Raw genomic sequence first — 27,883 nt, forward strand, 5'->3', positions numbered from 1 at the left:
CCACTGGTGGAAGATCCTGATTTCTTTCCCTGAGAGGCCCTTTTGTACAGTATTAATGCTTGTATCACAAAAACCTGTAAAGGAAAAATGGCCACACCTAAACTTTGGTCAACCACTGTTTTGTGATGAGATGGGATGGGTAATGAAGAAAATGAGAAGATTCTGAGAACATACAGGTGGTTCTGTAACCACAATGTCAGCGCTTATGTTGATGAACATATTTTGAGCTAGTGCCAAAAACACATTGTGCTCTGATATAGGGAAGCATGTTAGTGGGGTTTTTCCCTATATAAGCATGGCATTTTCTGCTTAGGGCCGAGCAGCTTGTGGCCCTCAGTTGTTAGGCTGTTTCTCCCTACATGATTGTAATAAAGAAGCCCCAGGCAGTGTTTGGATCAAAACACAATGAGTGGCTATTTTTCTTCAACATTCCTCATGGTGCGTTAATCCCTTTTAGCACTCTTGTAGAGCTGGCAATCTCCGCAGAGAAAAAAATATTCTCACTTTAGTTAACATGTCCTTAAGTGGTTAGATTAGAAAGTTCTATTATAATAGAAAATAACATGCAGCTTATATGAGGGTTACATTTTGGAGATTGTGCCTAAAGCTAAAATTGTGAAGAGTTCAATGGGGTTCATTGGCAAGTAGGATTGCCAGTGCCATTTTTCCCAGAACCCTGCCTCCTTTCCACTCCCTTTTAATTAATTTTTTCCCCATGCACTCAAAGCTGAATGTGCAAAAGTTTAATGTGTGCAACTTACTGTACTTAATGCTGAAAAACAGGGGGTGAGACTCCATTTGAATCACTGGGCTGAGTTGGATTTTGTGGACTAGGAAGGTACGCTTAAAGTCTTTACAGTCCAATTATTTTTGTGGGTTCTGATTCACATAGAGTTCCCCTGCCTATAAAATGTCCTTTTTTCTTCTGTTAAAATGAGTGTTGCACCCCAGTCACATAGAAACCTGTTGGAACAACCACAGGGCTGTGGGCCAAGGCAATATAGTTGAAATATGTCTAATGCATATAAGAAATCAAAATTATTTAAGGTCAGTTTAGAGTAAACTAATGGTGGAGAAGCAGTAAATAGTGCTGGAATATTCTCTCATTCATTTTATTGTGCTCTTGTTGGTGCTAACAATGGATATTAATTTGCTTATTTATGTGACTGATAAGCCAAGCAATGAATGAAAAACATTGTCTCGGGATAACATTTTTCATGTTAATGATAAACAAAATATATGAATAAACCAGACATCTCTTTGTGTTTGGTACATTTGCGTGTATGAATCTAGAAAACAACAGAGCTTCAGTGGCTACCATTACATTCAATTCATTTTCGCTGAAAACTTGAATAGTGTGCTTTAGATTTGGAGAGCCATGAGTGGTGAAATCAGAGGAGCTTCTGTGCCTTCTCTTCGTCACTGTAGTCCCCTGCAATACCCAAAAATCTGCCTCAGGGTTGTAGAGCTTTCTGTAGTAGTGTAGGATAGGCACAGTATCTGAGAAGGGCAAGGGAATCAATAGTATTGAGTGGGAGCAAGTTTTGGGGGAGTAAAGTGCCTTTATCCTGTGGTGGTGTAATGGATTCAAGTGGATTTGACTTCTCCTAATGCTCAAAATTAGGAAGACACACAGAGTCCATTATAACATATAGAAATACCTTTCAGTTAATACAAACAGTACCTTTTGGACCCAAACCAGTGTTGAAAAAGCAAATATCTTGATTTTATCAGAAAATCAGAACAAAAGGATATTAGCAGGCCGAACCACTGGATCAAAACCAGCAAGATGAAATTCAACAGATATTAATGTAAAATCTTGTATTTTACTATAAATTATAATAAATTCACAAGTGAAGATGGGGGGACCTCTACTTCTAGCAGTACATAAAGAATAGAATCGTAGTGAATCACAAGCTTAACACAAGCCATTTGTGCAGTCGGGCTGCTAAAAACAAAATGAAACACCAAATTCATTCTTAGGCTGGAAACCAATCCTATGTGAAACAGTTGCAAGAACTGGTATGTTTATCCTGTAGAAGAGAAAGACATAGCAGTTTTCAAATACATGAAGGCCTGTCACATGGAAAATAGAATAGACCTGTTGCTCCAGAGAACAGGACTGGAACCAATGAATGAAAATTGTAGGGAAGCAGATTTCAACTAAATAGCAAAAGAAACTTGGACAGGGGCTATAGTTGAATCCTGCTGTGATAACCTCCAGGATTCCTCTCATTTCTGTGATAAACCATTGCTTGAAAATTCCATCGTCTCCAATGCTTGTGATATTCTTTTCTGACATCTCACTAATTGCCTGCCAGCTTCTAGCTTTGACTATTCAACATGAAAAACCAGATTTGGAAGAACAGAAGACAAAATTGTTACAGCAGGAAGAAGATAAGAAGATACAATTAGCAAAACTTGAAGAATCACTTTTGGAGGTAAAACGTAAATGGGCTGCATTTATTTAGGAGTTTCTGTATGAAAGACATACAGACTTAGAAGATTGTTACTGCCAGAAATATGTTTAAATATCTGATGACTATAACTATTTTAGACCAGCTTGCCATAGAATATGGATTGCTTGCTTGGGGGGAGTTGGGGAGAAAGAACAACAGTCTTAACATTGGAAAGTTGCTTCTAAAGGCTGCACTGTGCTCTGGAACAATGCATAAGGAAAACGGGATGTAGAATCAAGCTTGTATATGGAGCAGAAAGTGGCCTAGAGCCATCCACCTGCCAGTTTCTTGATGTTGCAATGATATCAGGTGACCTTTTTGCCTTATAAGCTCTCCAGAAGCCCCTTTCAAGGTACTGTTTTGTGCAGCTAATTGTCAGGTCTTCAGAAGCCCCTGGGCAAGACAGTGTTTTCAAAGGGGCTTTTGAAGATATCAGGTATAGGGCAGGTGGGCATAGCTTGGCTGAAATGGTATTGTGGGCCAGATGGGGAAGCATGATGGATCTAATTAGGACTGTGGGCCAGAGGTTCCCTATGCCTGCTTAGAACAAAAGAGTGCTAAATTTGAAAGTTTTTCTTTGGGAAAGTATGAAAAACACTTTCAGGTCAGCAGTTTTTTTTCTCCCTTCAGAAAATTCTTCTACATTGGTACCTTGGTTTTCAAACGTAATCCGTTCCGTTCCAAAACATTCAAAAACGTTCAAAAACTGAAAACTCAATACAGAAGTCTCAAAACTCAATATGGAAAACTCAAACAGGAAGCTGCCTCGGAAGTTCGACTTCCGAGGCGTGTTCGAAAACGGAAGCATTTACTTCCTGGTTTATAGTGTTCGAATTTCAAAACGTTTGTCAACAGAGATGTTTGAAACGCAAGGTACCACTGTATAACTGATACAGTTGCAAACACCTTATATGCTGTGTAAGATTGAAAGTGTAGAGGTCCTTTTTCATCTTTTTATGTAGAGTTTCTCAGGCATGCCTCATTACCTGTGGATTAATAACACAATCCATATCTGTGCATGATGACTTCTTAAAAATCACCTAGTTGATCATCAGTGAAGCATTTCATTGACTACGTCAATAACTCATTTAAAATCACAGCAGATTTTTGTATATTCTTGGAATATGTCAATAAATCATTGAAATTTTACTCATCAAACCCTATCAGTTCAAGCCCCTATCAGGGCTTGTTCAAACTTAATGTGAAAACCCAGCTTTAGAGATGATGAGAAACCTGTGGGACTAATAGAATCCGATTTCAAAATGAGTTCAGGAGCATAGCCAAATTCATTTTAATGTGAATTGGCAATAAGTGAATGAAATGCTGTGACTAGGATGGAAGGGTAGGGTAGCCTGGTTCCAGTATTCAAGGAATGTAATGCATACTTTGATTTCATCAGTATCTCTCTAATTTTTAAAGTATTGCCACATATTTCATATAAACACCTCACTTTTCCTTAAAATCACCCAGTTATAAGGAAACTGAACTCTTTCTCCTCCCTGCAGACACTTGCAACCTCTCAGGGAAATATACTTGAAAATAAAGATCTGATTGAATCCTTGAATCAGACAAAAGCAAGTAGTGCTCTAATCCAAGAATCACTTGTTGAATTTCATAGACTTCAGATTTCTCTCGATCAGGTAACTTGGCTTCCTTATGCTTGTTTTATTTGGGTGCGCTTTTGCTAAGTAAAATATTTTATAATAGCTCCTATTTGATTAACTTGGCGCTAATTCTGCAATCTGTTAGTACATCTTATGTTGCTTGGTAGAACTATTTCAATTACAAATATCTAATAATAATCTTTTATTTCACAAGGAAGAGACATAGGGCACCATCCAGCTCAGAATTATGCTTGGCCCTGCTATGTCACTGTGATTTCATTGACAGAGTTCAGCAGGGTGATTCATTCTTCCGTTGAAAGCAGTGGCTTGTTCATTCATATATTAAGCTGGACACTGTTTTCTCTACCTTCACCAGTGCCAAGTCAGGTGATGTAACTGAAATTCTCAAACTGTGGAATGAACACACCTTTTCTGAGGTCTTCAGTCGCTAGCAGAGACATTTTTGTGTTCTTGGACTGAAATTTTATCTCTTAAGTTTGGGTATACTTTGGTGAAGTGCAGGCCGTTAAAGGTATATGACTTCTATGACTGGCTCACTGATATGTCACAAATTAAATTTGCACACATGTTAGTGACTAACTTCTTAAGTTCAACACAAGATGATGTGAAAGGGAAAGGAGATAGAGATGAACAGGGGGGAGATGTGTTATTATTGTAATTATGCATGCCTAGACTTATTTTCAATAGGACATGCAAACTGGAGGCTTTATGGAATAAATTTTACCCACAAACCCAGTGTTCTGAAGTTATTTTCAAAGAACTTCAGTGGCTTAATAAAGGTAAAGGGACCCCTGACCATTAGGTCCAGTCGTGACCGACTCTGGGGTTGCGGCACTCATCTTGCCTTACTGGCCGAGGGAGCCGGCGTACAGCTTCCGGGTCATGTGGCTGGCATGACTAAGCCGCTTCTGGCGAACCAGAGCAGCGCACGGAAACGCCGTGTACCTTCCCGCCGGAGCGGTACCTATTTATCTACTTGCACTTTGAGGTGCTTTTGAACTGCTAGGTTGGCAGGAGCAGGGACCGAGCAACGGGAGCTCACGCCGTCGCGGGGATTCGAACCGCCAACCTTCTGATCGGCAAGTCCTAGGCTCTGTGGTTTAACCCACAGCGCCACCCGTGTCCCTTCCTTAATAGTGGCTTAATACACAGATGCAAATCCAGAGAGAACAATTCTAGATTTATCAAAGGGTTTGTAGAGGAGCTGGTAGGACATTTCACTTGTTCATCATGCTACACTAGGCAGTTATACCAAATAATAGATGGCTTTTGAAACTGCCAGGAATTTGCAGATAGTTTTGCGTCCCTCTTGGAAATCCCCCATCTCCTTGCTCAATGTTAAGCTCCATTTAGTTTTTTTCCTCTTGCAGATTCATCATCGCTTGCTTTCTTTCCCAGTTCTACAGTTGAGCATTTGTGAAATATATTTTAAGTTTGCGAAATTTTATTGAAATGTAATTAAGAATGAGGGATCGTATAATATGCCTTACAATATGTAGGACTACTGTACTCTATATATCTTTACGTATTTCATTAGAAATTATTATTTTTTTGTGACCAGTAGATGGCGGTAGCATTCTAATGCTAACTCTTCTTTTTTCTTAGGAAAGGGACGCCTATCTCCCTCTGGCAGAAAGTGCCAGCAAGATGTACTTTATTATCTCTGACTTGTCCAAAATTAATAACATGTACCGCTTTAGCTTGGCTTCTTTCCTAAGACTTTTTCAAAGGGCCCTACAAAGTGAACTGGTATGTGCCATTATTCTGAAGCAGGCAACGTGTTATTTATTTTTAGAGTTTTATATATGTATTGCATTTAAATTGTTACTTGCCTTGAGTCCTAGGAATAGGGCTGTTTGAAATAAATTGGAAAGGAAAAGAAAAGAAATAAGGGGGAAAGCAATCCATTAATGGTAGCACAAAATGTCTAAGTACTTTGGATATTTTAAATAAGAACATAAAATTAATACTGGCAGTATTACGTGGCATACATTGTGCTGTCAGGGTATGAATAAAGAGAAATTCTGTCCTATGGGAACCGCAGAATCTTCCCAGAGAATGTCTTCATAAAATACTGTATCTCTAAAGGTTCTTGGATGCAAAGGTAATAAATTCTAAAAAGCAAGTTCAGATGAGGATATTAAGATGAATTTTATGTAAATACGTGATCTCCAGTTATTAGCTAATTTGCAAATAAAGCAAATTATTTTTGTATTTGTCAGAATAGGGAATCATGCTTCAAAGGTGTTTTTTTTGAAGTTGCTCATATGTTATTAAATCAAAGTTAACAGCAGCTGTAGGGGGAGACTTTTGAAGACTCGGGATACTATGAAGTTAGGACTGTGAAGGCATAATGCATCTTTCAGTTAGTCAAGGTTAAATCGGCATAGTGAGGCAGCATGGGACCAGCAAGGGGCAACCTTCCCAATAATCAGTTCAACTCCTTTTTATTCAGAGCACTTTATCTTCGGAAGATAAAGTGTTAAACACTCTATCAAAGGAAGACCCAAATTGCTACAAAACTTGTGTGTTAGCATGTTTTCAGTTTCTACTGAAATTCCCCTGAATATTTTTTTTTAATGTAAGCTGCCATTAGTGACATTCTGCAAAGCACTTGCTCCGACGGGTTACTTTGAAGATGCAGTCTTGGATTCAGTCTTACAAGTATTTATCTTGCTTTAATGCACGTTAACTGTGGCTTGTTAATACAGGAGCAGCGCAAAAAGCATTCAGGGTGTTGCACCCATGCCACTACTTCCCATGGGAGCTTTCGCAAGCCCCGCTTGCTTATCGCAATGCTTTGGTGTGGCGTGGAAACAAAGGGGCAGTTTTACAAGAACTTCAATTCTTAGATCTAGGAAGCCGAAGTCCAGATTCTAAGGAATCCTGAAATCGATAGAATGCACATGTAAGCAGCAGACCACAACATGACGGGACGGTGCAACCCACCTGACCTCCATCCGGCTGAGTCACTACTGCATACTGTGCTGGCGGAGGGGAGGAACAGGATGGTGGTGGGGTTGATATGGAGCTCGTGGTTGACTCCACCAATGCCTTTGCACAGTGCCGGGCCAGCCTTGCTACTACCATTCCTCTCCTCTTCTTCATCCTAGTATGCTGCATTAACTCAGCTGGATAAGGTCAGATGAGTGGGGCAGACTCAGCACACCATCTGCTTCTGCATGCAAGTCTTTATTTCTGTCTCTGAGCAGGAAGAATAAGATTCAAGCATGATGAGCCAACCTCCCAATTTCAGGAAAAAAGAGTATCAAAAGACACAGCTTACTTGGATGAATTCTTCCTGATGGGTCCATTGAAACAGTGTAAAATAGAGCAATTAAAATACAGTGGTACCTCGGGTTACATACGCTTCTGGTTACAGACTCTGCTAACCCAGAAATAGTGCTTCAGGTTAAGAACTTTGCTTCAGGATGAGAACAGAAATTGTGCTCCGGCGGCACGGCAGCAGCAGGAGGCCCCATTAGCTAAAGTGGTGCTTCAGGTTAAGAACAGTTTCAGGTTAAGAACGGACCTCCGGAACGAATTAAGTACTTAACCCGAGATACCACTGTAGTAGAAAGGCTTAAAATACTTAAGGATTACAAATGGAAAAGGTTCCAAAGTCGGCTTAGTTCATATTGCCAACTAACCTCCTTCATATTGCCAGGGGCGTCTTACCCATAGAGACTAGTGGCGCGGGGCGCCAGGGCGCCATGTTCTGGAGGGCGCCAGGGAAGAGGCGGAGGCTGCGCTGAAGCAGCACCGCGCCCAGAGCCTCTGTCTACTGTGGCCACCGCAGCACGAAGCGGCCAGCTGAGCTTGGAGGTGCTGCGTCCAGCCTCCGCCTCTTCCCCGCCAGAGGAACTGCCCTCCAGCCGCTGCCCACCTCCCACGGCGCTGCTGGCAGCGCTGTCCTCCCTAAAAAACTCTGGGAAATGGGGGGGGGAGGCGCTGGAGGGAGCTTTGCACCACAGTGCCAGATATGCTTAAGACGGCCCTGCATATTGCCAACTAAATAACTTTGAGAGTCCAGGTAAATTTTTCCAGTATTTCTATAATTGTGCATTGTGTTCTGAAAAGTTGATATAATCTGTCATGGTAGTACTCCTCTCTGGTAGGCCGTACCCAGGCAAGCTTCTCTCAGCCCAGTGTTAATGCTGACATGTTTAAATTATTCCTCTGAATGAAGTAGATCAGGCTTCCTCAAACTCGGCCCTCTAGATGTTTTGAGACTACAATTCCCTTCATCCCTGACCACTGGTCCTGCTAGCTAAGGATCATGGGAGTTGTAGGCCAAAAACATCTGGAGAGCCGAGTTTGAGGAAGCCTAAAGTAGATGCTTGCTGATTGCAGGGGGAGCCTATTGCTTGGTATACATACACAATTTCCGTAGGTTGACAATATAGCACACCAGATTTTCTTAAAGCGATATTTGAATCCCTTGATGTACGTTTTTATCTGTAAAGTGATAGTTAACATTTTAACTGGCAACTCAGTCAGATAGGTGGAGTACAGATAAGTTATTATTATTATTAACCACTATTTTCAGGACTTGGGAAATACAGAGGAAAGAATCAAGTCTCTTATCAGCTCCTTAAAACACATGGTATATGAATATGTCTGTCGCTGTTTGTTTAAGGTAAGATTTTATTTTCCTCTGCACTGATTCACAGTACTGAATGTGAAATTATATTCCCACTGCAGCCATAGCTTGGCACGCTTGAATATATGGATCAGTAGATACAGAATAATGCTAAAATTTGCTTATTTGTTAGTAAGAGGTATTTGCTTTTTACTCATGAGAGCTGTACACAGCAGCTTTTTGCCTTGTTTGGCAGAACAAATGAGTTTCCTGCTTTATAAACAGCCTTTTTGCTCACCTTGGGACTATTGCCTTATTACAGCACTGGGAAACCATTAACTTCAGAAACACCAGTATTTGGAAAAAGAAGGAAAGGAATGGTACCCAAAACAAACAATGTTCTTTCAGGATTCACTTATGGCTTTACTGATAACTCTTTTTTATTAAGGGCACATTGCCTTAGTTCATAAAATCATCAATCTCTTGAGTCGTACTGGATCCCGGTATCTTTGTATGCTGTAATATATAGGAACTCTTGTACTGAGCAACATATCAGCCCCTTCTGACACCCCAGAACTGATGCAACCCATTTTCTCTGCCTTTTCTAACAAAATAGAACTTAATAGAAAAGGGTATAACCTGTCCTATAAAAAAAAACCTTGCTGGAAGGACGCTGGAAACCTTGAGCAGGGGCAAGAGCTGGTTTCACCTCATCCTGTGCTGCCCAGCCAATTGATTTATACATATGCATCTTTGACCAGTCCTTCACATTAGCACGCAATGCACTGCACTGTACCTCCAGACACATACTGAAGGGTACCTTGGGGCAACATTGTGACAGGTCTTGTGTCAGATGAGGAAGGAACAAACATCTGGACTGTAGTTGAATTTGTGGGAAGATATAGCCGTCATACACACTGGAACCACTCCAGGCCTTAGTGGAATCTTGCATTCATCACTTAAGAATTCGTTCTCCAGATTGCCTTATGTGAAGGGTGAGAGTCCCAAACATGATAGCTTCAAGCACAGTATCACCACAAAGTGGTACCTTATTATTTGAGAACCATTTTGGTGAACGAGCAGTGGGTTGTCATTATTGGCTTAGTTCACTAAGAAGCATTATTGCACAGGAGTGTTTCTTGCATGACCATAACCTTTCTGAGAACAGAGGGAACACATGATTTTGTAATTTCGTATGCACAACACTATAGACTGAAAGGGAATTACCTGGCACTGAAAAATGATTGACCTGTTTTGTAACAGACCATACAGCACATATTTTTCCAGTGGACTGCCCAATTACTCACTTTGAAAAGAGTGAAGTCGTTGTATCTTATGGTTAAAATAAGCATTCAGTTTTTAGATTGTCTGTATTCACAGTCAGAGTACATGCAGAGGCTTCATTGAGCTCTAATGAACAAATTCCCCCCCGGAAAAAGATTATACATAACAAATGATGCAAGGCAAATCATTCATTTAATAAAACTAAATACTTATTTATATATTTCATTGGCTATATTGTAGAGCTAGTGTAGTGTGTACAAGACTCAGAAAGAGCTAAGACTCAGGCAGTCCCTGATTCAAACATATTTACAGTGGTGCCTCGCAAGACGAAATTAATCCGTTCCGCGAGTCTCTTCGTCTTGCGGTTTTTTCGTCTTGCGAAGCACGGCTATTAGCGGCTTAGCGGCTATTAACGGCTTAGCGGCTTTAAGAAAAAGGAAACAAACTCGCAAGAACTCGTAAGACGTTTCGTCTTGCGAAGCAAGCCCATAGGGAAATTTGTCTTGCGGAACGACTCAAAAAACGGAAAACTCTTTCGTCTAGCGAGTTTTTCATCTTGCAAGGCATTCGTCTTGCGGGGCACCACTGTATTATGTATTTTTTAAATTGTTCCTTCAGCAATGAAATGCAGAGTAATATTTTATTTAATGGAAATAAAGCAATACCACACACGAAAATGTATTCATAAAAGCACTGAAAATGGCACATAATAAAACCCTACAAGAGATCAAAACATCTACAAAGTCTGGGAAACCAAAGAAAAGCTCTTTGCCTAGCACAGAAATACCATTAATAGCTGCCAGGCAAGCTGTCCTGGGAAGAGCATTGCAAAGAGGGACTGCCACAGTTGAAAAGGCTTTCTCTCCAGTCACTACTCACCTTATCTCGGATGGCGCAGAACCTAGAAAGAGCCTCAGGTGATGATTTCAGTGACTGGGCAGATTGGTCCACACCAACACTTTGAATTGAGCTTGGAAATCGACCAAGAACCAGCTATGCTTTTAACACAGGTGAGATATAATTTGGATACGCAGTCCCAGTTAGCAGCCTAGCAGTGACTGGATTTTCCAAGCTGTCTTCAAAGAAGGCCCCACATCTAATAACATTGGTGATGCCTAGTTCTGTTCCAGCTGGAAAGCAAGTTAATAAAACCTCAGAGCCTCTTTCGCCTGGACTGCCCTTTGCCCACAGGGCTACCTACCACCAACTGTCTATAGCAGGCACGTTCAACAGGTAGATCATGATCACTGGTAGATCACTGGCTCCTCCCAAAGAAGCTCAATAACTTTGACTTGAACCCCAGAAAACTTCCCAAAAAAAGCTCAACAATTTAGACGTGAACCCCCCAAAAGGGGGTAGATCACTGCCAGTTTTTAACTCTGTGAGTAGATCACAGTCTCTTGGGAGTTGGCCACCCCTGGTCTATAGAAATAATTCTGCGGGGAGAGAGGTAAGTGATGATAACCCCAGTTTCTAGCTGAACTGCCCTCTCCCTCTCTGAACCATCTGCTGCCAACTGTCCTATGGGAAGGATTTTGAGGGCTTTAATATTGTTTTACTGTAATTTTATTGAGGTATTTTATGTTACTTACAAGCTGTTTTGGAAGAATTTGTATCCTGAAAGATGAGCTATAAATATATATTTTAAAACCAATTCACACATTGATTACATTTCACTCCAAATTATCAGGTGACATCATACAGAATTAAAAAAAAAAATACTTAAGATCACATTTCCCAAAAGACCTGAGGCATTTCTATTAGGAACAACAAGTAATGATATCCTGAAAAAGGCACTCAGTCTCTTTTTATATGCGACCACCACAGCTAGAGTGTTTTATGCGAAAAAATGGAAATAAATTTGGCAGAATAAATTGATAGAATACACAGAATTAGTAACTATGACCGCGAAATTAAGAAATAAGGATGAGCCATGGATAAGAGATGAGTGGAAGTTCTTTGAACAATATCTTAGAGGCTATAATAGTCAATTTAACCTACAAGTAGGAATGAACATATGAGCAGCAGATAAAACTAAAGAAAGGAAGATTTGAGATGAAAATGGATGGAATAATAGAATATGCAGCCGACAAAAGACAACCTAGAATGCCATGGAGAGATGGACCGGGAAGTCTGAGGATAAGAGATAAATGATGAATATTGTATGATGCATATATAAATTGTAAAAATGCATATATATATTTTACACAAATTATCAAGTGACAAATCACTCAATCATTTCATGCACATGTTAAATAGTAGGGGGAACAAGAATGAGCCCTGCAGAAGCAAGTAGCATAAATTTCACGGGCAGAACTCTCCAACCCTTTTACCGTTCTCTGAAACAGCCTCTCCAGGTAGGATGCAACCAGTTCCCAGTTGCAAGAACCTTCCCAGAAGGATACTATTGTTGCTAGTATCAGAAGCCAATAATTGATACAGTAGAAGCAACAGAGCTTCACTCTCCTGCCTCTTGAAGGTGTAGTTCGTATATCAGGGCAACCAAGGCAGTTTCAAACCAAAGTCTGCTGCCAGATTTAAATGGGTCAAAATGCTTAGGTTTGTCTAGCAATTTCTGGAGCTGCTCAGCACTTTTGCTGGTGTGTTTTCTTTTGGTGGACTGCTAATCCTTAAACATATTCTTCAATGTGTTTTTATTTATTTTCTAGATTAATTTTTTCGTTATTAGCATCTGTCAGAAGAAAACCTCAAGCTACCCCAACAATTGAAAGCAAGCTTTTCGGTTCAGTAGCTAAGACTGTCTAAGGAGGCTGCTGCTGTTCATTATCCCCATCTTTGCACCAAGTCCACTGTGCTCTCTTCTAGTCCCCTTGAACGGAATGGGGTTGCACAATAACTGTGCTTTTGGAAGATTGGAGTTTTTCTTCACCAACCTAAATAGTTAGACTGGTGTCTTCCATATGTTGTCAGCGTGTTATATGACTTTGCATTACCACAGAAGTTGAATGGAATAGCACATTCCAAGCACTTCATAATATACAGTATATGAGAGATTTCTTGTTTTCAAAATCTCCCCTGAAGAGTAGAAGATGAATGGAAGGTTAAACATATAATTTTGTGATATCAAAATGAATTATTACCATTTGCTTTTGTTATGATGGTGCTTTATATCATCAACATTGCTGCATCTGACCCTTTGTTTCAGCTGGGTACTGTAGATGAATTTAAAATGCTGCTGGTTAGCTCTGAAAGTGAATTCATTGAAAAACTATAAATTAGTAGTTAGGGATTTATGTAGTTGCTTGGTTCAGAAATGAGCTAGTTCAATTACCCTTTCACTTCAGCTGATATATGGCTGTAATGTAAGACTGTGTACTGCACTGACACTGTAGCCATTCAATATTAAAAATTTTCCAAGCTAAAGTTATAAGCCTTTGTGCATTACAAAATTAATTAATTAGATCTGTTTTGCATCTTTCATATCATTTCCAAAATCATTGAATGCCACACTTAAAGACATAGTAACCATGTTAACAGTAACAGACTAAAATATGGCATATGATCTTATTCACAAAAATGAATAATTTGAAGACCATTCAGATTCTGATTAAACACAACCTTAGTTAGCATTAACCAATGGTTCTAGTTTGTCGTAACTGCTCAGCCACTGTTAAGGCTGTTGGGGAGAATATCTGCACAAGAGGGGAGAGAGGAACATGTGATTACACAGCATGTTCTCTTAAACTTGATTTAAGAAATAAAGAGAGCAGTCCTATGCACAAGAAGCTGGCATAAAGTACACTGGTGTAAACTAAGCCAATGTAAAGTTACATCAGATCCAAAGCCCATTCAACAGAGGGACTGCTGCTGCTGCTCTGCCTAAAGCTCTGATCCCACCCCTGCCATGTCAGCAGAGATATTCCTTAGAAGTGACTAAGAGCTAAACAAGACATGATTGTCACATTGCTTGGGGTTGTGTTTAATTTTTCTTTCTGCATTGGGAATGTGTAATCTGGAAAGGACTATGCTGTAATTGGAATTAAGCCTTAACTCTTAGCTCCTATTCACAATGGGATGAAAGCTTTTATTGGCATCAGTAGCTTTCCCCTCGTTATGAATAGGAAGTGGGTGAGGCAGTTCTGACTGGGACCATGGTGGGAGCGAAGAGTTAAAGCAGGCTTCCTCAACCTTGGCCATCCAGATGTTTTTTGGCCTACAACTCCCATGATCCCTAGCTAGCAGGACCAGTGGTCAGGGATGATGGGAACTGTAGTCTCAAAACCTCTGGAGGGCTGATGTTGAGGAAGCCTGAGTTAAAGCCTTCACACCACACTCCCAAAATGGCTTGATGAAAGGAAAATGAGCTACATCTAGTTTCGCCCTCAAAGTATGTTGCCAGTTCTCTGAAAATAATATATGGTCTTATAATTAACGTTGCCTTTAGTTCCTGTGCATATGTGAAAACTAAATTATAGGGTTTAAATTCCTAGAAAATGTAGCCTAGCATACTGTCCTTAATGTATCTAACTTATTGTTATTGTAGGCTGATCAACTGATGTTTGCACTGCATTTTGTGAAAGGCATGCATCCTGAACTTTTTCAAGATAATGTAAGTGATATAGGAATGCTTCCTTTTACATTTGAATGATTTGATAAGCAGAAAATAAATATGAGCACTAGAATATCTTCCAGCTACCCAGCTAAATAAAAAATAAACATAACAAATACAATGCTTTCCCTAAGGACACTGAGACATCTTGTAACATCCCCAGTGGATGTTCCTCTGACAGTTGTAATGTCTGATGAAATATTGCCACAGGATATGAGAGATCCACAGGACAAAATGAAATGGTGGTGTGTAGAGCTTGTGATTCCTTAGCACTATCAGCCCTTAGCTCTCTCCACATTTTGCTAGAACAGCTGTGTGTTATGGGTGTGAGATCTTTTAGAAGTTGTGATTACATAATATATGGCTAAAATTGACATGTAGCTTCAAAGTATAGAACAACATATGAAGGAAATTATTCGGGATATTCCTAAAGGCATACTTAAGGAAAGCAAGGAGCAACAGAGATTTTTTTCATCAACAAAGATGAGACAAACATTTCAATAATTTCCTTTCCAGATTGCAATATAAGCTTTGTGATTCCATATGTAGTAGACTTCTCTGGTTCAGACAGTACAAAACTGGCAGACCTTGTCTCAGTGGCCTTAGCTTGCTCATGGTTTTGAGACTAGCAAGAAGGGTATCTTTCCAATGATTCTAGGCCTGCCCTGGTTGGGAGAGAAGATTGTCTCACAGCACTAGTAGGAGCAGTCTACCTCTGACTAATGGGTACTATAGATGTTCCAGCTCAAATGTTCCCTGGAACTGTCACCAGTGCCACCAATCTCTTTCACACTAACCTCCTGATCCAGGAATCTCATAAAGTAGCTAAGAACAAAATTATCAACAGGATGTAGGATGGGTTTAGCTGCTCTCTTGCCTGCCACCTCTGCACTTCAAATTCTTCCCGCATCTCTCTTCCTTTTACAGGGTTCCAAGCACATATGCTTTAGTCATTGCTAGCCAATAATTGTCATGTTCGCATGTAACACTGAACCAGGAATGAGCCTTAACAAGTGATGCTTCACACTCTCACACTCCCTACTACTACTCCTTGCACGTGACCAGGACTTCTGCCAAGGTTACTTTCAAACACAATGCTAAGCTGAGATTCTTTTAATAGTTTAACTAAATTCAGGAGAAGTATTCCTCCTGTCTATGCTGCAGGAGGAGAGCAGAGGTGTGACATTTCACTTGGGCTTTTTGAGGCTTTTCCGTGTTTCAGCATTGCACGTGAACTGGGGCATTACATTTCTTAAGTCCCTTTGAAAATGTAATACTCATTTCCTTTTGGCTTTCAGAATTTACACTTATGTACATTACGCTTCAGCATGTTTTAACTTGGGTGTCTTTCATTATTTTATAGGAATGGGACACATTTACGGGTGTGATCATTGGAGACATGTTACGAAAATCTGTGAGTCTTAACGGATATTTCTCATGAAACGTAGTGCACTATATCTTCCAAATGCCATATACCTCTGTGGCCCAGAGGCTTCAGACCTTAAAAACATGTTGTTGTTGTTTTTAACTGTTTTGTGCTGATGAGAATTTTGGACTTTAACCCCAAGCGGGTACCTGATTGGGCCAAACCAGTAGCTCAAGTTACTGTCATGGGTGGCTCCTTCTGACCACTCTAGACAAGCTGAGATTCCAAATATCATAGGAATGATTGAAGGAGAAAAAACCTCCAAAACATGGGTGATTAGGGTATGTTCACATCACTTGTTTTCAGTTTTAGCTGTGTCAGTACAGGTAGTGAAAGATGTGGATATTTCTGAGGCACATTACAAGCAATCAATACAGAAAAGCAATGGTCAAAAGCTATTATTGATTATGCATTTTGATAACTCCAGCATTGTGTCTTCTTCTCTACTGCACCTTTCCATAACAAATATGCACTTTCAAATTATTTTGATTTCAATGAAGTAAGGTTGAGATATGCCTAACACTGCCTTTGAAACCAGTGGAAGTTAAAATGTTTCAATTTTACTGTGCTATACCTTAAAACTTGCTGGTATATGTGAAACATTTTCAAAATACAGTAATCTGTTCTTGTTCTATTAAGGATTCCCAAAAAAGCATTAGAGACCAGATTCCTTCTTGGATTGAACAGGAAAGAGCATGGGCAGTAGCAACTCTAAAGGTATTATTTCACTTGACGTTTTCTTCAAAAATCAGTTGAACACTAAAAAAATTGATGTTTGCTAATACGATCGGATTAGTTAATTTAAATTTAACTATTCTACAATGAATTCTTCACTCACTTTCTTGCATTGAAACCACACCCATATAATATATTTTCATTCTGTAGAGTGGCCTGCCTTTTCTAGATAATAATGCAGCAATTGATCTAGGATTGTTGAGGTTCAGTTATATATGTTTATATGTAACATGTACTCTTGACTTTTCAGAATGTCTTCTCTGTAGTCCCTGTTTTGCTTCCTCATTTTTCAATTTACCAAAACAGTATGAACTGCAATAATTAAGTAATATTTTAGCAGAAAAATTATACAAATATGGAATAATAATAATAATAATAATAATATGCTGCCCGTTTGACTGTGTTGCCCCAGCCACTCTGGGCGGCTCCCATCAAAATATTAAAAACACAATAAAACAGCAAACATTAAAAATTTCCCCATACAGGGCTGCCTTCAGATGTCTTCTAAAAGTCAAATAATTGTTTATTTCCTTGACACCTGATGAGAGGGTGTTCCACAGGGCAGGAGTGACTACCAAGAAAGCCCTCTGCCTGGTTCCCTGTTACTTAACTTCTTGCAGTGAGGGAACCACCAGAAGGTGCTTATATTAAGGCGCTGGGACGGTTGAAGGCACTAAATCAGCATACCAATTTTGGTGGCCAAATTGCTGTGCATTATTTGTGCCTGTGTTTGTGCATGCATGCATTTCCTGGGAAAGTTAGTCACACCTTTGAGCTGTTTTCAGTTTGACTGGTATTATAAAAATTTACTAAGTTTTTAATTTTATGAAACAATGCATTTTTAAAAATGGAACCTTTTCCATGGAAAACTATAGCAGTGGAACAATTCTGCTCCTCATCACTGGTGATGCTGTGAGATTATGCATGGGGTATAGCTTTCATTTCACTAGAAATAGATGTAAATGGGACCACATTCTTAAATTAGCAGTGGTCTTATAACTGGCATATTGTTTTGACACATTGGGTACATTATAAGCCACATGAGTGCACTTCTTTAGAAATCAATGAAAAAAGTTACTCCTAAGTAGCTTGTTAAAGGGCTGCAAAGAATGGATTGTTCAACAATTGCAATTATATGACAGTTTATTCAAATTATTCCTTGTTCAGCTATTAAAAATAGATCACTACTTTTTTTGCTGTTAAATATAAAACTTGCACAATTGTTCTTCAGATCTCTCTTCCAAACCTGTATCAGACCATTTGCTTTCAAGATGCACCTCTATGGCAGACTTTCTCACGGAGTTCAATGTGTGAACAAGATTTTCCATCTATTATTGCAAACAGAATCTCGCTCTTTCAACAGGTATACTTTGATATTTCCTTATTTAAATATTAGACCACAATCTAGCTAAATGTGGCCATTGCAGCCATGTTCAATGAAACTACTCATCCTTAGTCTCATTGAAACCAGTGCAAGAAGTTTGTCATTGCTAAAATACCATTTGCAATGGAACTTCGTCAGAATTAAATTTGGTGTTTTAACATGTAATTTTATTATGGCTTGAAGTTTTTTTTTTTTTTTTTAACAAGTAGCAATAAAACAGAGAGAATTACTTATGGCTAGCAGTATAGACCACAGCTCATTCAGAGCAGACTTATTCAAGCTTCACAGTAACCAACAATATAAAAATACCCAAGACAGTATAACTGTTAAGTGTGCAAAGTGCAACCAGGGCTATAGGTTCAGATCTATGTTGTACTGTGTATGTGTGGCCACTGCTCTCTAGATGTTTATAGGGGAAATCTGTAGATCATTGGTAGATCATCTATGCTTTGCATATCTTCAAATCTGCAATTTCCAGAGTTCTCTGCCAACAAGCATTTATCCTCGTTTGCCTCCATAGCACGCTGCCCCCTTTTTAGCACCAGCCTGATTTTTCTGTGGTGCTTTAGAAATAAGTATTATGTTTTCCAGTGGACACTAGGGCAAATGCTTGTGCATTTCTGGCCTTGCTTTGTTATTAGTTAGTCTGTGATTTGTGTGGTTTGTGAATTGGATGAGGGCGTGAGTGGTGTGCCCTTATCCCTGTATTAATTCCTGTACTTGGGTTTATTTAAGGGCTTTTAAGTTTATTTTTTCCTCTGAATGTGTGTGTCCATTGGTTTCTTCTGTCTGTTGTTGTCCTTTGATTCCTTTTCCAATTTGAAATTGATTCTCCCCATAAATTAATTGATCGATTTTAACATTCCCTCAATTGATTGTTATTCCCTTAAAAAAATGATTTTCTTGATAAATCCACTCTTGATGCACTGACATTATTTAACATCTTATTTAAAAAGTTATTGCAAGTTCACACCTTACTAAGCCAGAATCGGCCTGTGAAAATGTGAACAGTGGACCTCGTGGGAATGTTTTGGAACCTGCAGAGTGATTTTTCTCGGTCTGAAAGGTAGCAAGGCCAGACGGAGCTTGTGTTTTTCACACCAAGCACCAAGAGAAAGTATGATTGGTCTTACCTGAAGAATAGATTTTGGAGGTCTGAATCCATTCACTGGTTGTGTATGACCTCATGAGGCAGGAGAGAATAGAATTCTGGGAAGCAAGTGTCTCCTCTCTCTGTTTTTTCCCTTCCTGTCTGACTGTTAGGGACTGGGCAGAGGAGGAATAGTGGAGACCGTCTCCAGGTGAGGAGAGGAGTAAGAGGTTTAAGATATGAGACTTAAGGAAATAAGAACACACTTGTGCCTGTGCTCTGCCTGCCTGCCTACTTTTATTATTAAGATGATAGGATCTTGCCCGAGAAGTAAAATAAATTAATTAATTATATTTTCAAGGACTATAAACTTTCAATCCATCCTTACTTTTAACTTTTTGATCCAGCTTGCCTTATTAAAATGCAATTATATATATATTTATAATAAATGGCTATAATAAGAAGGAGATTGGCCACTGCTCCTGATTGTCTAGGCAAATCTCTGTATAGAGTTAGCCCATCTGTGCAGGTAAATTTCGGGCTTTGATAAGAGGAAGTTACCGTAGTTACTTCTCACTTTCCAGGCAGTAGCAGACAATGGGGGGGGCACATCACTCACCTGACCTCCCTCCAGCCCTAGTCACTGCTACCTACCTGGTTAGAGAAGAAGAGGAGGAGTAAGGTCAGAATGGCGGAAACGCACTGGCAGGAGGACTGGATTGGCTCTGCCAGCATGTTTTCAGTGTCTCTGCCTCACCCCTCCTCCTCTCTTGTCTCAGTATGCGTGGCGATTTGGCCAAAGGGAGGACAGGTAAGTAGTGCAGCCTCATTGTCTACTACATCTTCTGGGGATTAAACTATCCCTCAGGTAGAGGTCTTAGCCTCTGACAGTATGCCTCTGGGAATCGCAAATGAGGAGAAGTGCTGTTGCCCTCTAGTCCTGCTTGTGGACTTTCCATCTGGTTGATGACTGTGAAAACAAGATGCAGGACTAGATGGGACTTTGCTCTGATCCAGCAGGGCTCCTCTTATGTTCTTACAGTGGGTGCTACAATGTTTCCTTTCCCCCTGCAATGGTGCTGTTTTATTAGCTTCTACCACGCAGGTGGCGCTGTGGGTTAAACCACAGAGCCAAGGACTTGCCGATCAGAAGGTCGGCGGTTTGAATCCCTGCAACGGGGTGAGCTCCCGTTGCTTGGTCCCTGCTCCTGCCAACCTAGCAGTTCAAAAGCACATCCAAGTGCAAGTAGATAAATAGGTACTGCTCCGGCAGGAAGGTAAACAGCGTTTCCGTGCGCTGCTCTGGTTTCACCAGAAGCGGCTTAGTCCTGCTGGCCACATGACCCGGAAGCTGTACGCCGGCTCCCTCGGCCAATAAAGCGAGATGAGCGCCGCAACCCCAGAGTCGGTCATGACTGGACCTAATGGTCAGGGATCCCTATACCTTTACCTTTACCTTACCAGCTACATCAGATTGCCATATTGTAAAGAGAGAGAACTGGAAGCATTGACTGACTGAGCAACAGAATTGATAGATTAATGTATTAGTCACATATTAAAAACTGCCAGTTTAATTGATTTTAATTGGAGCTGTCACCTGTGAGAAGGTTATCAGTGCTGATGGAACTGTTAAAATTACTTTAAAAAAAAATAATAATCAGGCACTACTTAAGAAGATTATCTGTTCATTTTATTAAAATAAAGCACTCTTTCCATTAAATGCTTTCCAATCTCACCTATACAACAGCTCACCAATTGGTGTTTATTTTAGTTGCTTAACTTCAAAAGTCAATCACCCAGAAAGCATCCTTTAATTGGTTGACAAGCCTAGAAATACTGCAGAATTTATATTGAATTGAGATGATGCAAAAACATCTGCTGTATCAAAACTAAAATTTATCTAATCCAGGTCTCTTTACTCCCATGGTGACTAGCCAGATTTTTCCAGGACTAACACTGATAAGTCATGTTAATAATCATTTACTCCACATACACCATCAACTGGTATTCAGTGGCATTCTGAACATGAATATTCCACTACAGTTGTCATAACTAATACCCATTTGCAGATCCAATATCCTTTAAAAAAAAATCCAATTTGATTGCCATCACCACATCGTGTGGCAGAGAATTTGATAGATTAACTCTCTTGCGCTCTTACCTGTCCTGAATCAAGCACCAATTATTTTCATTGAGTGCCTCCTATTACCAAAAATCTGAACCTACAAGTACAGAATGTTTTTAAAAAATCTTAGCCTCAAAATAACACAAACCAAACAACATATATAACAACTTGTATCTCCCTTATTTGTTGAATTATTGATGTATTTTAAATCAGCACTGTAACTTATCTGGAAAGTAACTTCGCCTAGTTTTTTTAAAAAGCTCATATTTTAAAAAGCATACCCAGTTTCTTTTAAAGATTTTTGTATTACATTAGTGCAGGGCAAGGAGAGGGGGGAATTTCCTCTGTGCTAACGTGAATCCTTGGCCTTGTGTTAATCATGTGGTAGTAATCATCATCAACATAAATTTTATTTATATCTTGCCCTTCCCGGCCGGAACCAGGCTCAGGGCAGCTAACATCAAAAAATGCACACTGGTATTTGATAATATGTTGGAATTTTAATGTGACTATATTTGTTTCAAGGTCCTTGTGGTCCAAGCTGTCAGGCCAGATAGACTACAGAGCGCAATGGCCCTTTTCGCATGTAAAGCTCTGGGTAAGTTGATCGTTTTTTAGAACAACATGAGGTAAAAAACAATTACACCTTGATTCTGGTATGGGTACTATATATTCCAAAGCACATGCATATCCCTATGCAGAGAATCAAATGCACATTTAGGTGCTGCATACGGTTTTTCTTTCTGATCCAGTAGCTGAGGCAACATGTGAAGCCATTTTTGAAAACTAAAATCCAGGCAGTGGCTCGGTGGGAGGGAAAATGAGAAAGCGGGGAGTTGATTCAATAGTACTGCAGAACCAGATTCTGTCTGATGTGAAGAGTCATTTATACCTACATGTGGAAAACTCAAGGTTAAGGATTAGAACATGGGGACTTGAGCTGAAGAACACAAGAAAGAGGCAAAACGAAAACTGTGCTTTCCTGTCCCCCAAATTCCTTAGCCACCCTTGCTGGCTCTGGTCGGCGCTCATGCAAGCTTATGGCTAGAATTACATGTGCTGAATTAACCATAGTTACCTTCTAGCAGCTTCTGTGTTTGAAATAAGTGTTTGTCTCCTCCAAATATTCTTGGTCCCTCCGTGGCCAATGTTTTATTTCTAGTGCTGTCATTGGGTAGGGACCAGGAAACTTGACCCTTTGTTTTTTGGACTCTCTCCTCATCCTTGCCCCCAACCTGTTAATCCTTAAATGTCTGCTGCCCTGTAAATGATTCTTTTTTATTGCTGCTATTGTATTATTAATTTATTGATATTGATATTCTTGATGTTCCACTGGTGTTATTAAGCATTGTTAAAATGTTATTTGAAGTCTGCTCAGGATCCCTTCCTAGGAATCTATCCCTTCCCCTTTTGCCCATGAACCAATTTTTGCGGCAGCTTTATTTATATTTTCCTTCATACAAAAGGCAGCTCTTGTCGCTATTCTCATTCTCGCCTTTTCTGTTCATTTTTCTACATGGTAACAATCTGTCATTAGAATCTAAGTGTGCACTTACTCATGATTTTTTCAGGAAAGCCTGAAAAATGCTCATCAGACACACTAAACAGGAAGATGTAGTTTCTTAAAACACTGACAAGTAAATGGCCTGACAGTTGTAACACAGTAGTTCTGCACATGAGTTTGCCTTTTTAGGACTGCTTTTGCTGGTGTTAGAGTTTACTTGGAGGTTGTGTACATTTTTAACATATCGTTGTACCTTTTACCATTCTCTCTTCATTTTACTAATAGAGGTGGTGTGATTTGTAGTGTTCAAGTTCTAAAATGTATCTCCTTTTCAGCTCTAGTATTCGTGTATATGAACTCAAGAGTTGAATTATGGTATTTTTAGCTACAGTAATATGTTTCCAATACAGGCACTTTTATCACCAGCTTCAATATTACTAGAAAGGAAGGTCAATATCTATGACAGTATCCACCCTGTTATAGTTTACTGTCTGATTTTTGCAGTATGATTTTATATAATAAGATATTTTATAGATCAAAGATCTATTGTTTTGTCTGAAGTGAAGTCGGGAACTTGGGAAACTATTCCAGCCACTGATGCAAAGAGATAGCTACTCAGAATGCATTCCCAACTTTACTGGTATTTTAAAATTTATATATATATATTTGTCCATTTCTAGGGATCAAAGAGTTGTCACCTCCTCCACTGAATCTGAAACGCTTGTATAAAGAAACGCTAGAAATTGAACCTATCTTGATCATTATTTCTCCTGGTGCTGATCCTTCTCAGGAATTACAAGAACTTGCAAGTGTTGAAAGAAATGGGGAGTGCTACCATCAGGTAAGTTTCATACATGTCAGTGCTTTAAAAAGCCCACAAATTATTTGCCTGGTAAGGGTTCGTGCAGGCACACGCAGAGCTTATCTGATGCCTAGGGCCAGGAGTGTTGTTAGAAACAAAAAAGTGGCCAATCCCTGGCAGGACCCCCTGACCAGCTTAGCCCTCAGAGCACCCACCCCTCCTTTCACAGGCCTTTAAAGAAATATGAATATTATCGATGTCTAGACCTGTTTGCTTATTTAGTAGATTTATATACCTCTATTTGCTGTTTTCAAATTGGTTTACAATACAGTATAAAAGATTTAATATGATATCACGAATAAAGCAATTTTAAGTCAGTTTCAAAACTAATGAAACCCTAACAGAACAAATCAAGCGGCAATAAGATAAAATAAGAGTTATAAAAGATTTTCCTTGAAAGGAGACATGATCTGGGGCTAAACAAGTCTCCTGGAGGAGGCCATTCCACAACAATTGAGACAGCTACTGAAAAGGCCCTGGTCCTGGTGATTGCTAGTCTTTCTGTTTTCAAATAATGTCATCCTTAGTATTACATCAATAACAAATCGGAAAGCTGGGGTGGGTGGGAATATTTGGGCAAAGATGTTGCGTGAGATACTCTGTGCCCTAAATATTTATCACTTTAAAACCAGCAGCTTGAATTGGGCCAGCAAATGCACTATTTTTATACAAGTTTTATTAATAAATATACTGGAATGAAACAGAAATCCTTTCCCGTTTGTCATATCTTCTTCTGAAAGTCTACTTTAATATATTTGGCTGCTAAAAACTAAATCTTCCAAAAGGAAAGTTGTACAACACTATGCAAAGACTGATGGAAGCTGTGTTAACTTGCTATTCTGCTTCCCTCTAATAAAAATAAGTTGTAAAGTGAAGAGGAAGGACCCTTCAGCTTACACTGAAGCAATTTTGTGTACAATAAAGACACAGAACAAATGTAAATGAGACCAACAGAGCTGCAATCTGTCTCCATTAACTAGAGATGATGTGGTCCAAAATGATTCACAAATAACTGCCAATAGCAATTCTAAACTTACCATATTGTGTATTTTCACAGTGTCATAGTGTGGGAATTCTGTTTATTTAAAAATCTCTCCAAGCAATCTGTAAATAAAATTGGAGATAAAACACAGCTAAAACCCATCGTCCAATTAAAAAAAGATACATAAAACCATATATCTGTGATAAACTAGAACATCTGATTGTCTTTTGTAGGTTGCTATGGGCCAGGGCCAAGCTGATCTAGCTATTCAGACTGTAAAAGAATGCGCACGAAATGGAGAATGGCTCTGCTTGAAGAATTTGCATCTGGTTGTGTCATGGCTACCCATATTAGAAAAGGTAAGAGAATACACATGTTCAGCAGCAGGGTCAGATTAAGATCTCCAGAAGCCCTATGCATTGAAAATAATATGGTGCCCCCCAATTTATTTATTTTTAAAAATACTAAACCATTGAAATAAGGTAAAGGGACCCCTGACCATTAGGTCCAGTCGTGGCCGACTTGTGTTGCGGCGCTCATCTCGCTTTATTGGCCGAGGGAGCCGGAGTACAGATTCCGGGTCATGTGGCCAGCATGACTAAGCTGCTTCTGGCGAACCAAAGCAGCGCACGGAAACGCTGTTTACCTTCCCGCCAGAGAGGTACCTATTTATCTACTTGCACTTTGATGTGCTTTCGAACTGCTGGGTTAGCAGGAGCAGGGACAGAGCAACGGGAGCTCACCCCATCGCGGGGATTCGAACCACCGACCTTCTGATCGGCAAGTCCTAGGCTCTGTGGTTTAATCCAAAGCGCCACCCATGTCCCTAGTAAAAACCATTGGAATACTATGCAATATATTTCCTTAGGAAAAATATGACATATTTCAGCTGCTTAGAAAAATGTGCTGTGTTCCAAGGGCTCAAACAACAAAAGAAGAGAGGAATCTGTTGGAAGCTGAGTTCAGACATAACCAGAAACTTTGTTTTCCCACTATGAATGAATCTGCACAAACTTTGTGCTTCCATGCTTCCTACTGTTCTCCTGTTTTACATGGGACAGAAGATCGAAAGCTTTTACTGTGAGTTTTAAGATAACTGCAGTTCCCCAATAACATCCAAATTCATGGAAATTGTTTTTTTAAAACAATAGTTTGTGACAACAAGCCAAGACCAAACCATAGTTTCAGATCCTGGCTTATTCCCGCCCTTTGCTTAAGTCAACACTAAAATTAATCTGAAATTATTTTTGGATGAATAAGGCTTGTGCTTCCACTAATATCTTTTGGTGTGTTAAAACATCAATCATTGCCCAAAGTCTTCAGACAGGAATCGTGTGCATCAGTGGTATTGCTTAAATGTTTGTTTGTTTATATAAATACATTTCTTTTCTACAGGAACTGAATAATCTGCAACCCCAGCCTGGTTTTCGTCTTTGGCTGACTGCTGAAGTCCATTCTAAATTTTCTCCTATTTTGCTTCAATCAAGTCTGAAGATAACATATGAGGCAAGATTAAATTACCAGCAAAATATAACATAGTGGGGAATTAACAAATAAATTGAAACCTAAAGCAACACATAGGATTGTATTCTGAGTTATATGAGCAGATGTCCAGTGGGGAATTTGGGGTTTCCTGTGCCTTCTTTCTCACTGCAGCCCTTGAAAAACCTCTTTTGGGAGTTGGGGACCCTCAGTAAAGTTATTGGCTATGAGGGCTGCAGCGTGAAGGGAGAATCGGCAAAAACCGTTGGGAGTCAGATTGTGCAAGAGGGGCAAACTTCCTGCTCTCAGTTTTTCCACCTTGCCAACAAAGGTCCGTATAGTTAAAGCCATGGTTTTCCCAGTAGTGATGTATAGAAGTGAGAGCTGGACCATAAAGAAGGCTGGTCACCAAACAATTTATGCTTTTTAATTATGGTGCTGGAGGAGACTCTTGAGAGTCCCATGGACTGCAAGAAGATCCAACCTATCCATTCTTAAGGAAATCAGCCCTGAGTGCTCACTGGAAGGACAGATCCTGAAGCTGAGGCTCCAATAATATGGCCATCTCATGAGAAGAGAAGACTCCCTGGAAAAGACCCTGATGCTGGGAAGGATGGAGGGCACAAGGAGAAGGGGACGACAGAGGACGAGATGGTTGCACAGTGTTCTCGAAGCTACCAGCATGAGTCTGACCAAACTGCGGGAGGCAGTGGAAGACAGGAGTGCCTGGCGTGCTCTGGTCCATGGGGTCACAAAGAGTCAGACACGACTAAACGACTAAACAACAACAACATCTCCATTGTAACTCTGTGTCCCCTGCTGTGTGTCACAATGGGCTGTAGCAGGAAGGAGAGGACAGGAACGGTAAAGCCCTATTGCACGACTTCTGCTTGCAGATACTATTTTTATACTAAGACTTTATTTTCTTCCATAGGCACCTCCAGGCCTGAAAAAGAACTTACTGCGAACTTATGAATCTTGGAGTCCAGAGCAAATTAGCAAAAAGGGGAATTTGTCTCGAGCCCATGCTCTCTTTAGCCTGGCTTGGTTTCATGCTGCATGTCAAGAAAGAAGGAATTATATCCCTCAGGTATGAGTCTTACTCATTGCTTATTTTTTTATCTTGTTTTTCGGTTGCTAATTGTTTCCTTTCATTTCAGATGTATTTTTAATTTTAAAATAAATTGTGCACCTTCCCTTTCTTGATTTTAAATCAATTAGGTGTTTTAAATTTGTTGTTAGCTGCTCTAAGCCTGGTTTTCTGAACCGGGAAGGGTGGGGTATAAATAAAAAAATATTATTATTATTTATTATTATAAAGATTGAACCATAAAGACCAGTGCTGAAAAAGTAAGGGGTGGGTGGGTAGATCTAATTTAATTCAGTGAACTTTTATTTTTTGTAAGCTAACATTATTTCTGTTGTATGGGAGAAGCTTTATAAAGCAACAGCTTGTTTCATATAATAGCTGTTGTTCCATGTCCACCTAACAGAAGATCCCACGATAAACCCCACTAGCTTCCACTGTTTACTTGCACTAAAATGAACTGTTACAATGTAGTAACTGGGGTTTGTTTTCCCAAACTGGAGTTTTGGTTGAAAGAAGCTGTTTTAAATGCCTGCAGGCCATGCAGCTGTCATAAATTCTTACAATTTGTTTGATTTGGACCTATGCCTTGAGAAAGCTGTCCAGGGCAAGTTTGGGGTGTTTTTTTTTACCCCCCACAAAATTGATACTTGCTCTTATTTTACTTTGGTAGGTCACCGTGACTT

The 27,883-nt window shown here is 39.7% G+C and overlaps 1 protein-coding gene and 1 long non-coding RNA gene across 3 annotated transcripts in view; one reads left to right on the top strand and one right to left on the bottom strand.

Annotated features, from left to right (window-relative positions):
- LOC308475436 overlaps positions 1 to 27,883 on the bottom strand; it is a 291,271-nt gene that overhangs the window by 129,016 nt on the left and 134,372 nt on the right. The gene's annotated exons all lie outside the window — the stretch shown is intronic.
- Positions 1 to 27,883, top strand: part of DYNC2H1 (dynein cytoplasmic 2 heavy chain 1) — a 151,244-nt gene that overhangs the window by 73,156 nt on the left and 50,205 nt on the right. For both annotated transcript variants that reach the window (XM_081001703.1, XM_081001704.1), the window contains exons 67-79: positions 2,322 to 2,441; positions 3,965 to 4,099; positions 5,690 to 5,833; positions 8,634 to 8,723; positions 14,455 to 14,520; positions 15,884 to 15,934; positions 16,586 to 16,663; positions 17,913 to 18,044; positions 21,806 to 21,878; positions 23,465 to 23,625; positions 24,862 to 24,987; positions 26,024 to 26,134; positions 27,045 to 27,200. In XM_081001703.1, coding sequence (XP_080857829.1) covers positions 2,322 to 2,441; positions 3,965 to 4,099; positions 5,690 to 5,833; positions 8,634 to 8,723; positions 14,455 to 14,520; positions 15,884 to 15,934; positions 16,586 to 16,663; positions 17,913 to 18,044; positions 21,806 to 21,878; positions 23,465 to 23,625; positions 24,862 to 24,987; positions 26,024 to 26,134; positions 27,045 to 27,200 — 1,443 coding nt within the window. The remainder of the gene's footprint in view (positions 1 to 2,321; positions 2,442 to 3,964; positions 4,100 to 5,689; positions 5,834 to 8,633; positions 8,724 to 14,454; positions 14,521 to 15,883; positions 15,935 to 16,585; positions 16,664 to 17,912; positions 18,045 to 21,805; positions 21,879 to 23,464; positions 23,626 to 24,861; positions 24,988 to 26,023; positions 26,135 to 27,044; positions 27,201 to 27,883) is intronic.

This window comes from Podarcis pityusensis (genome assembly GCF_964106645.2).
Source record: "Podarcis pityusensis genome assembly, chromosome: 4".
NCBI classification, from domain to species: Eukaryota; Metazoa; Chordata; class Lepidosauria; order Squamata; family Lacertidae; genus Podarcis; species Podarcis pityusensis.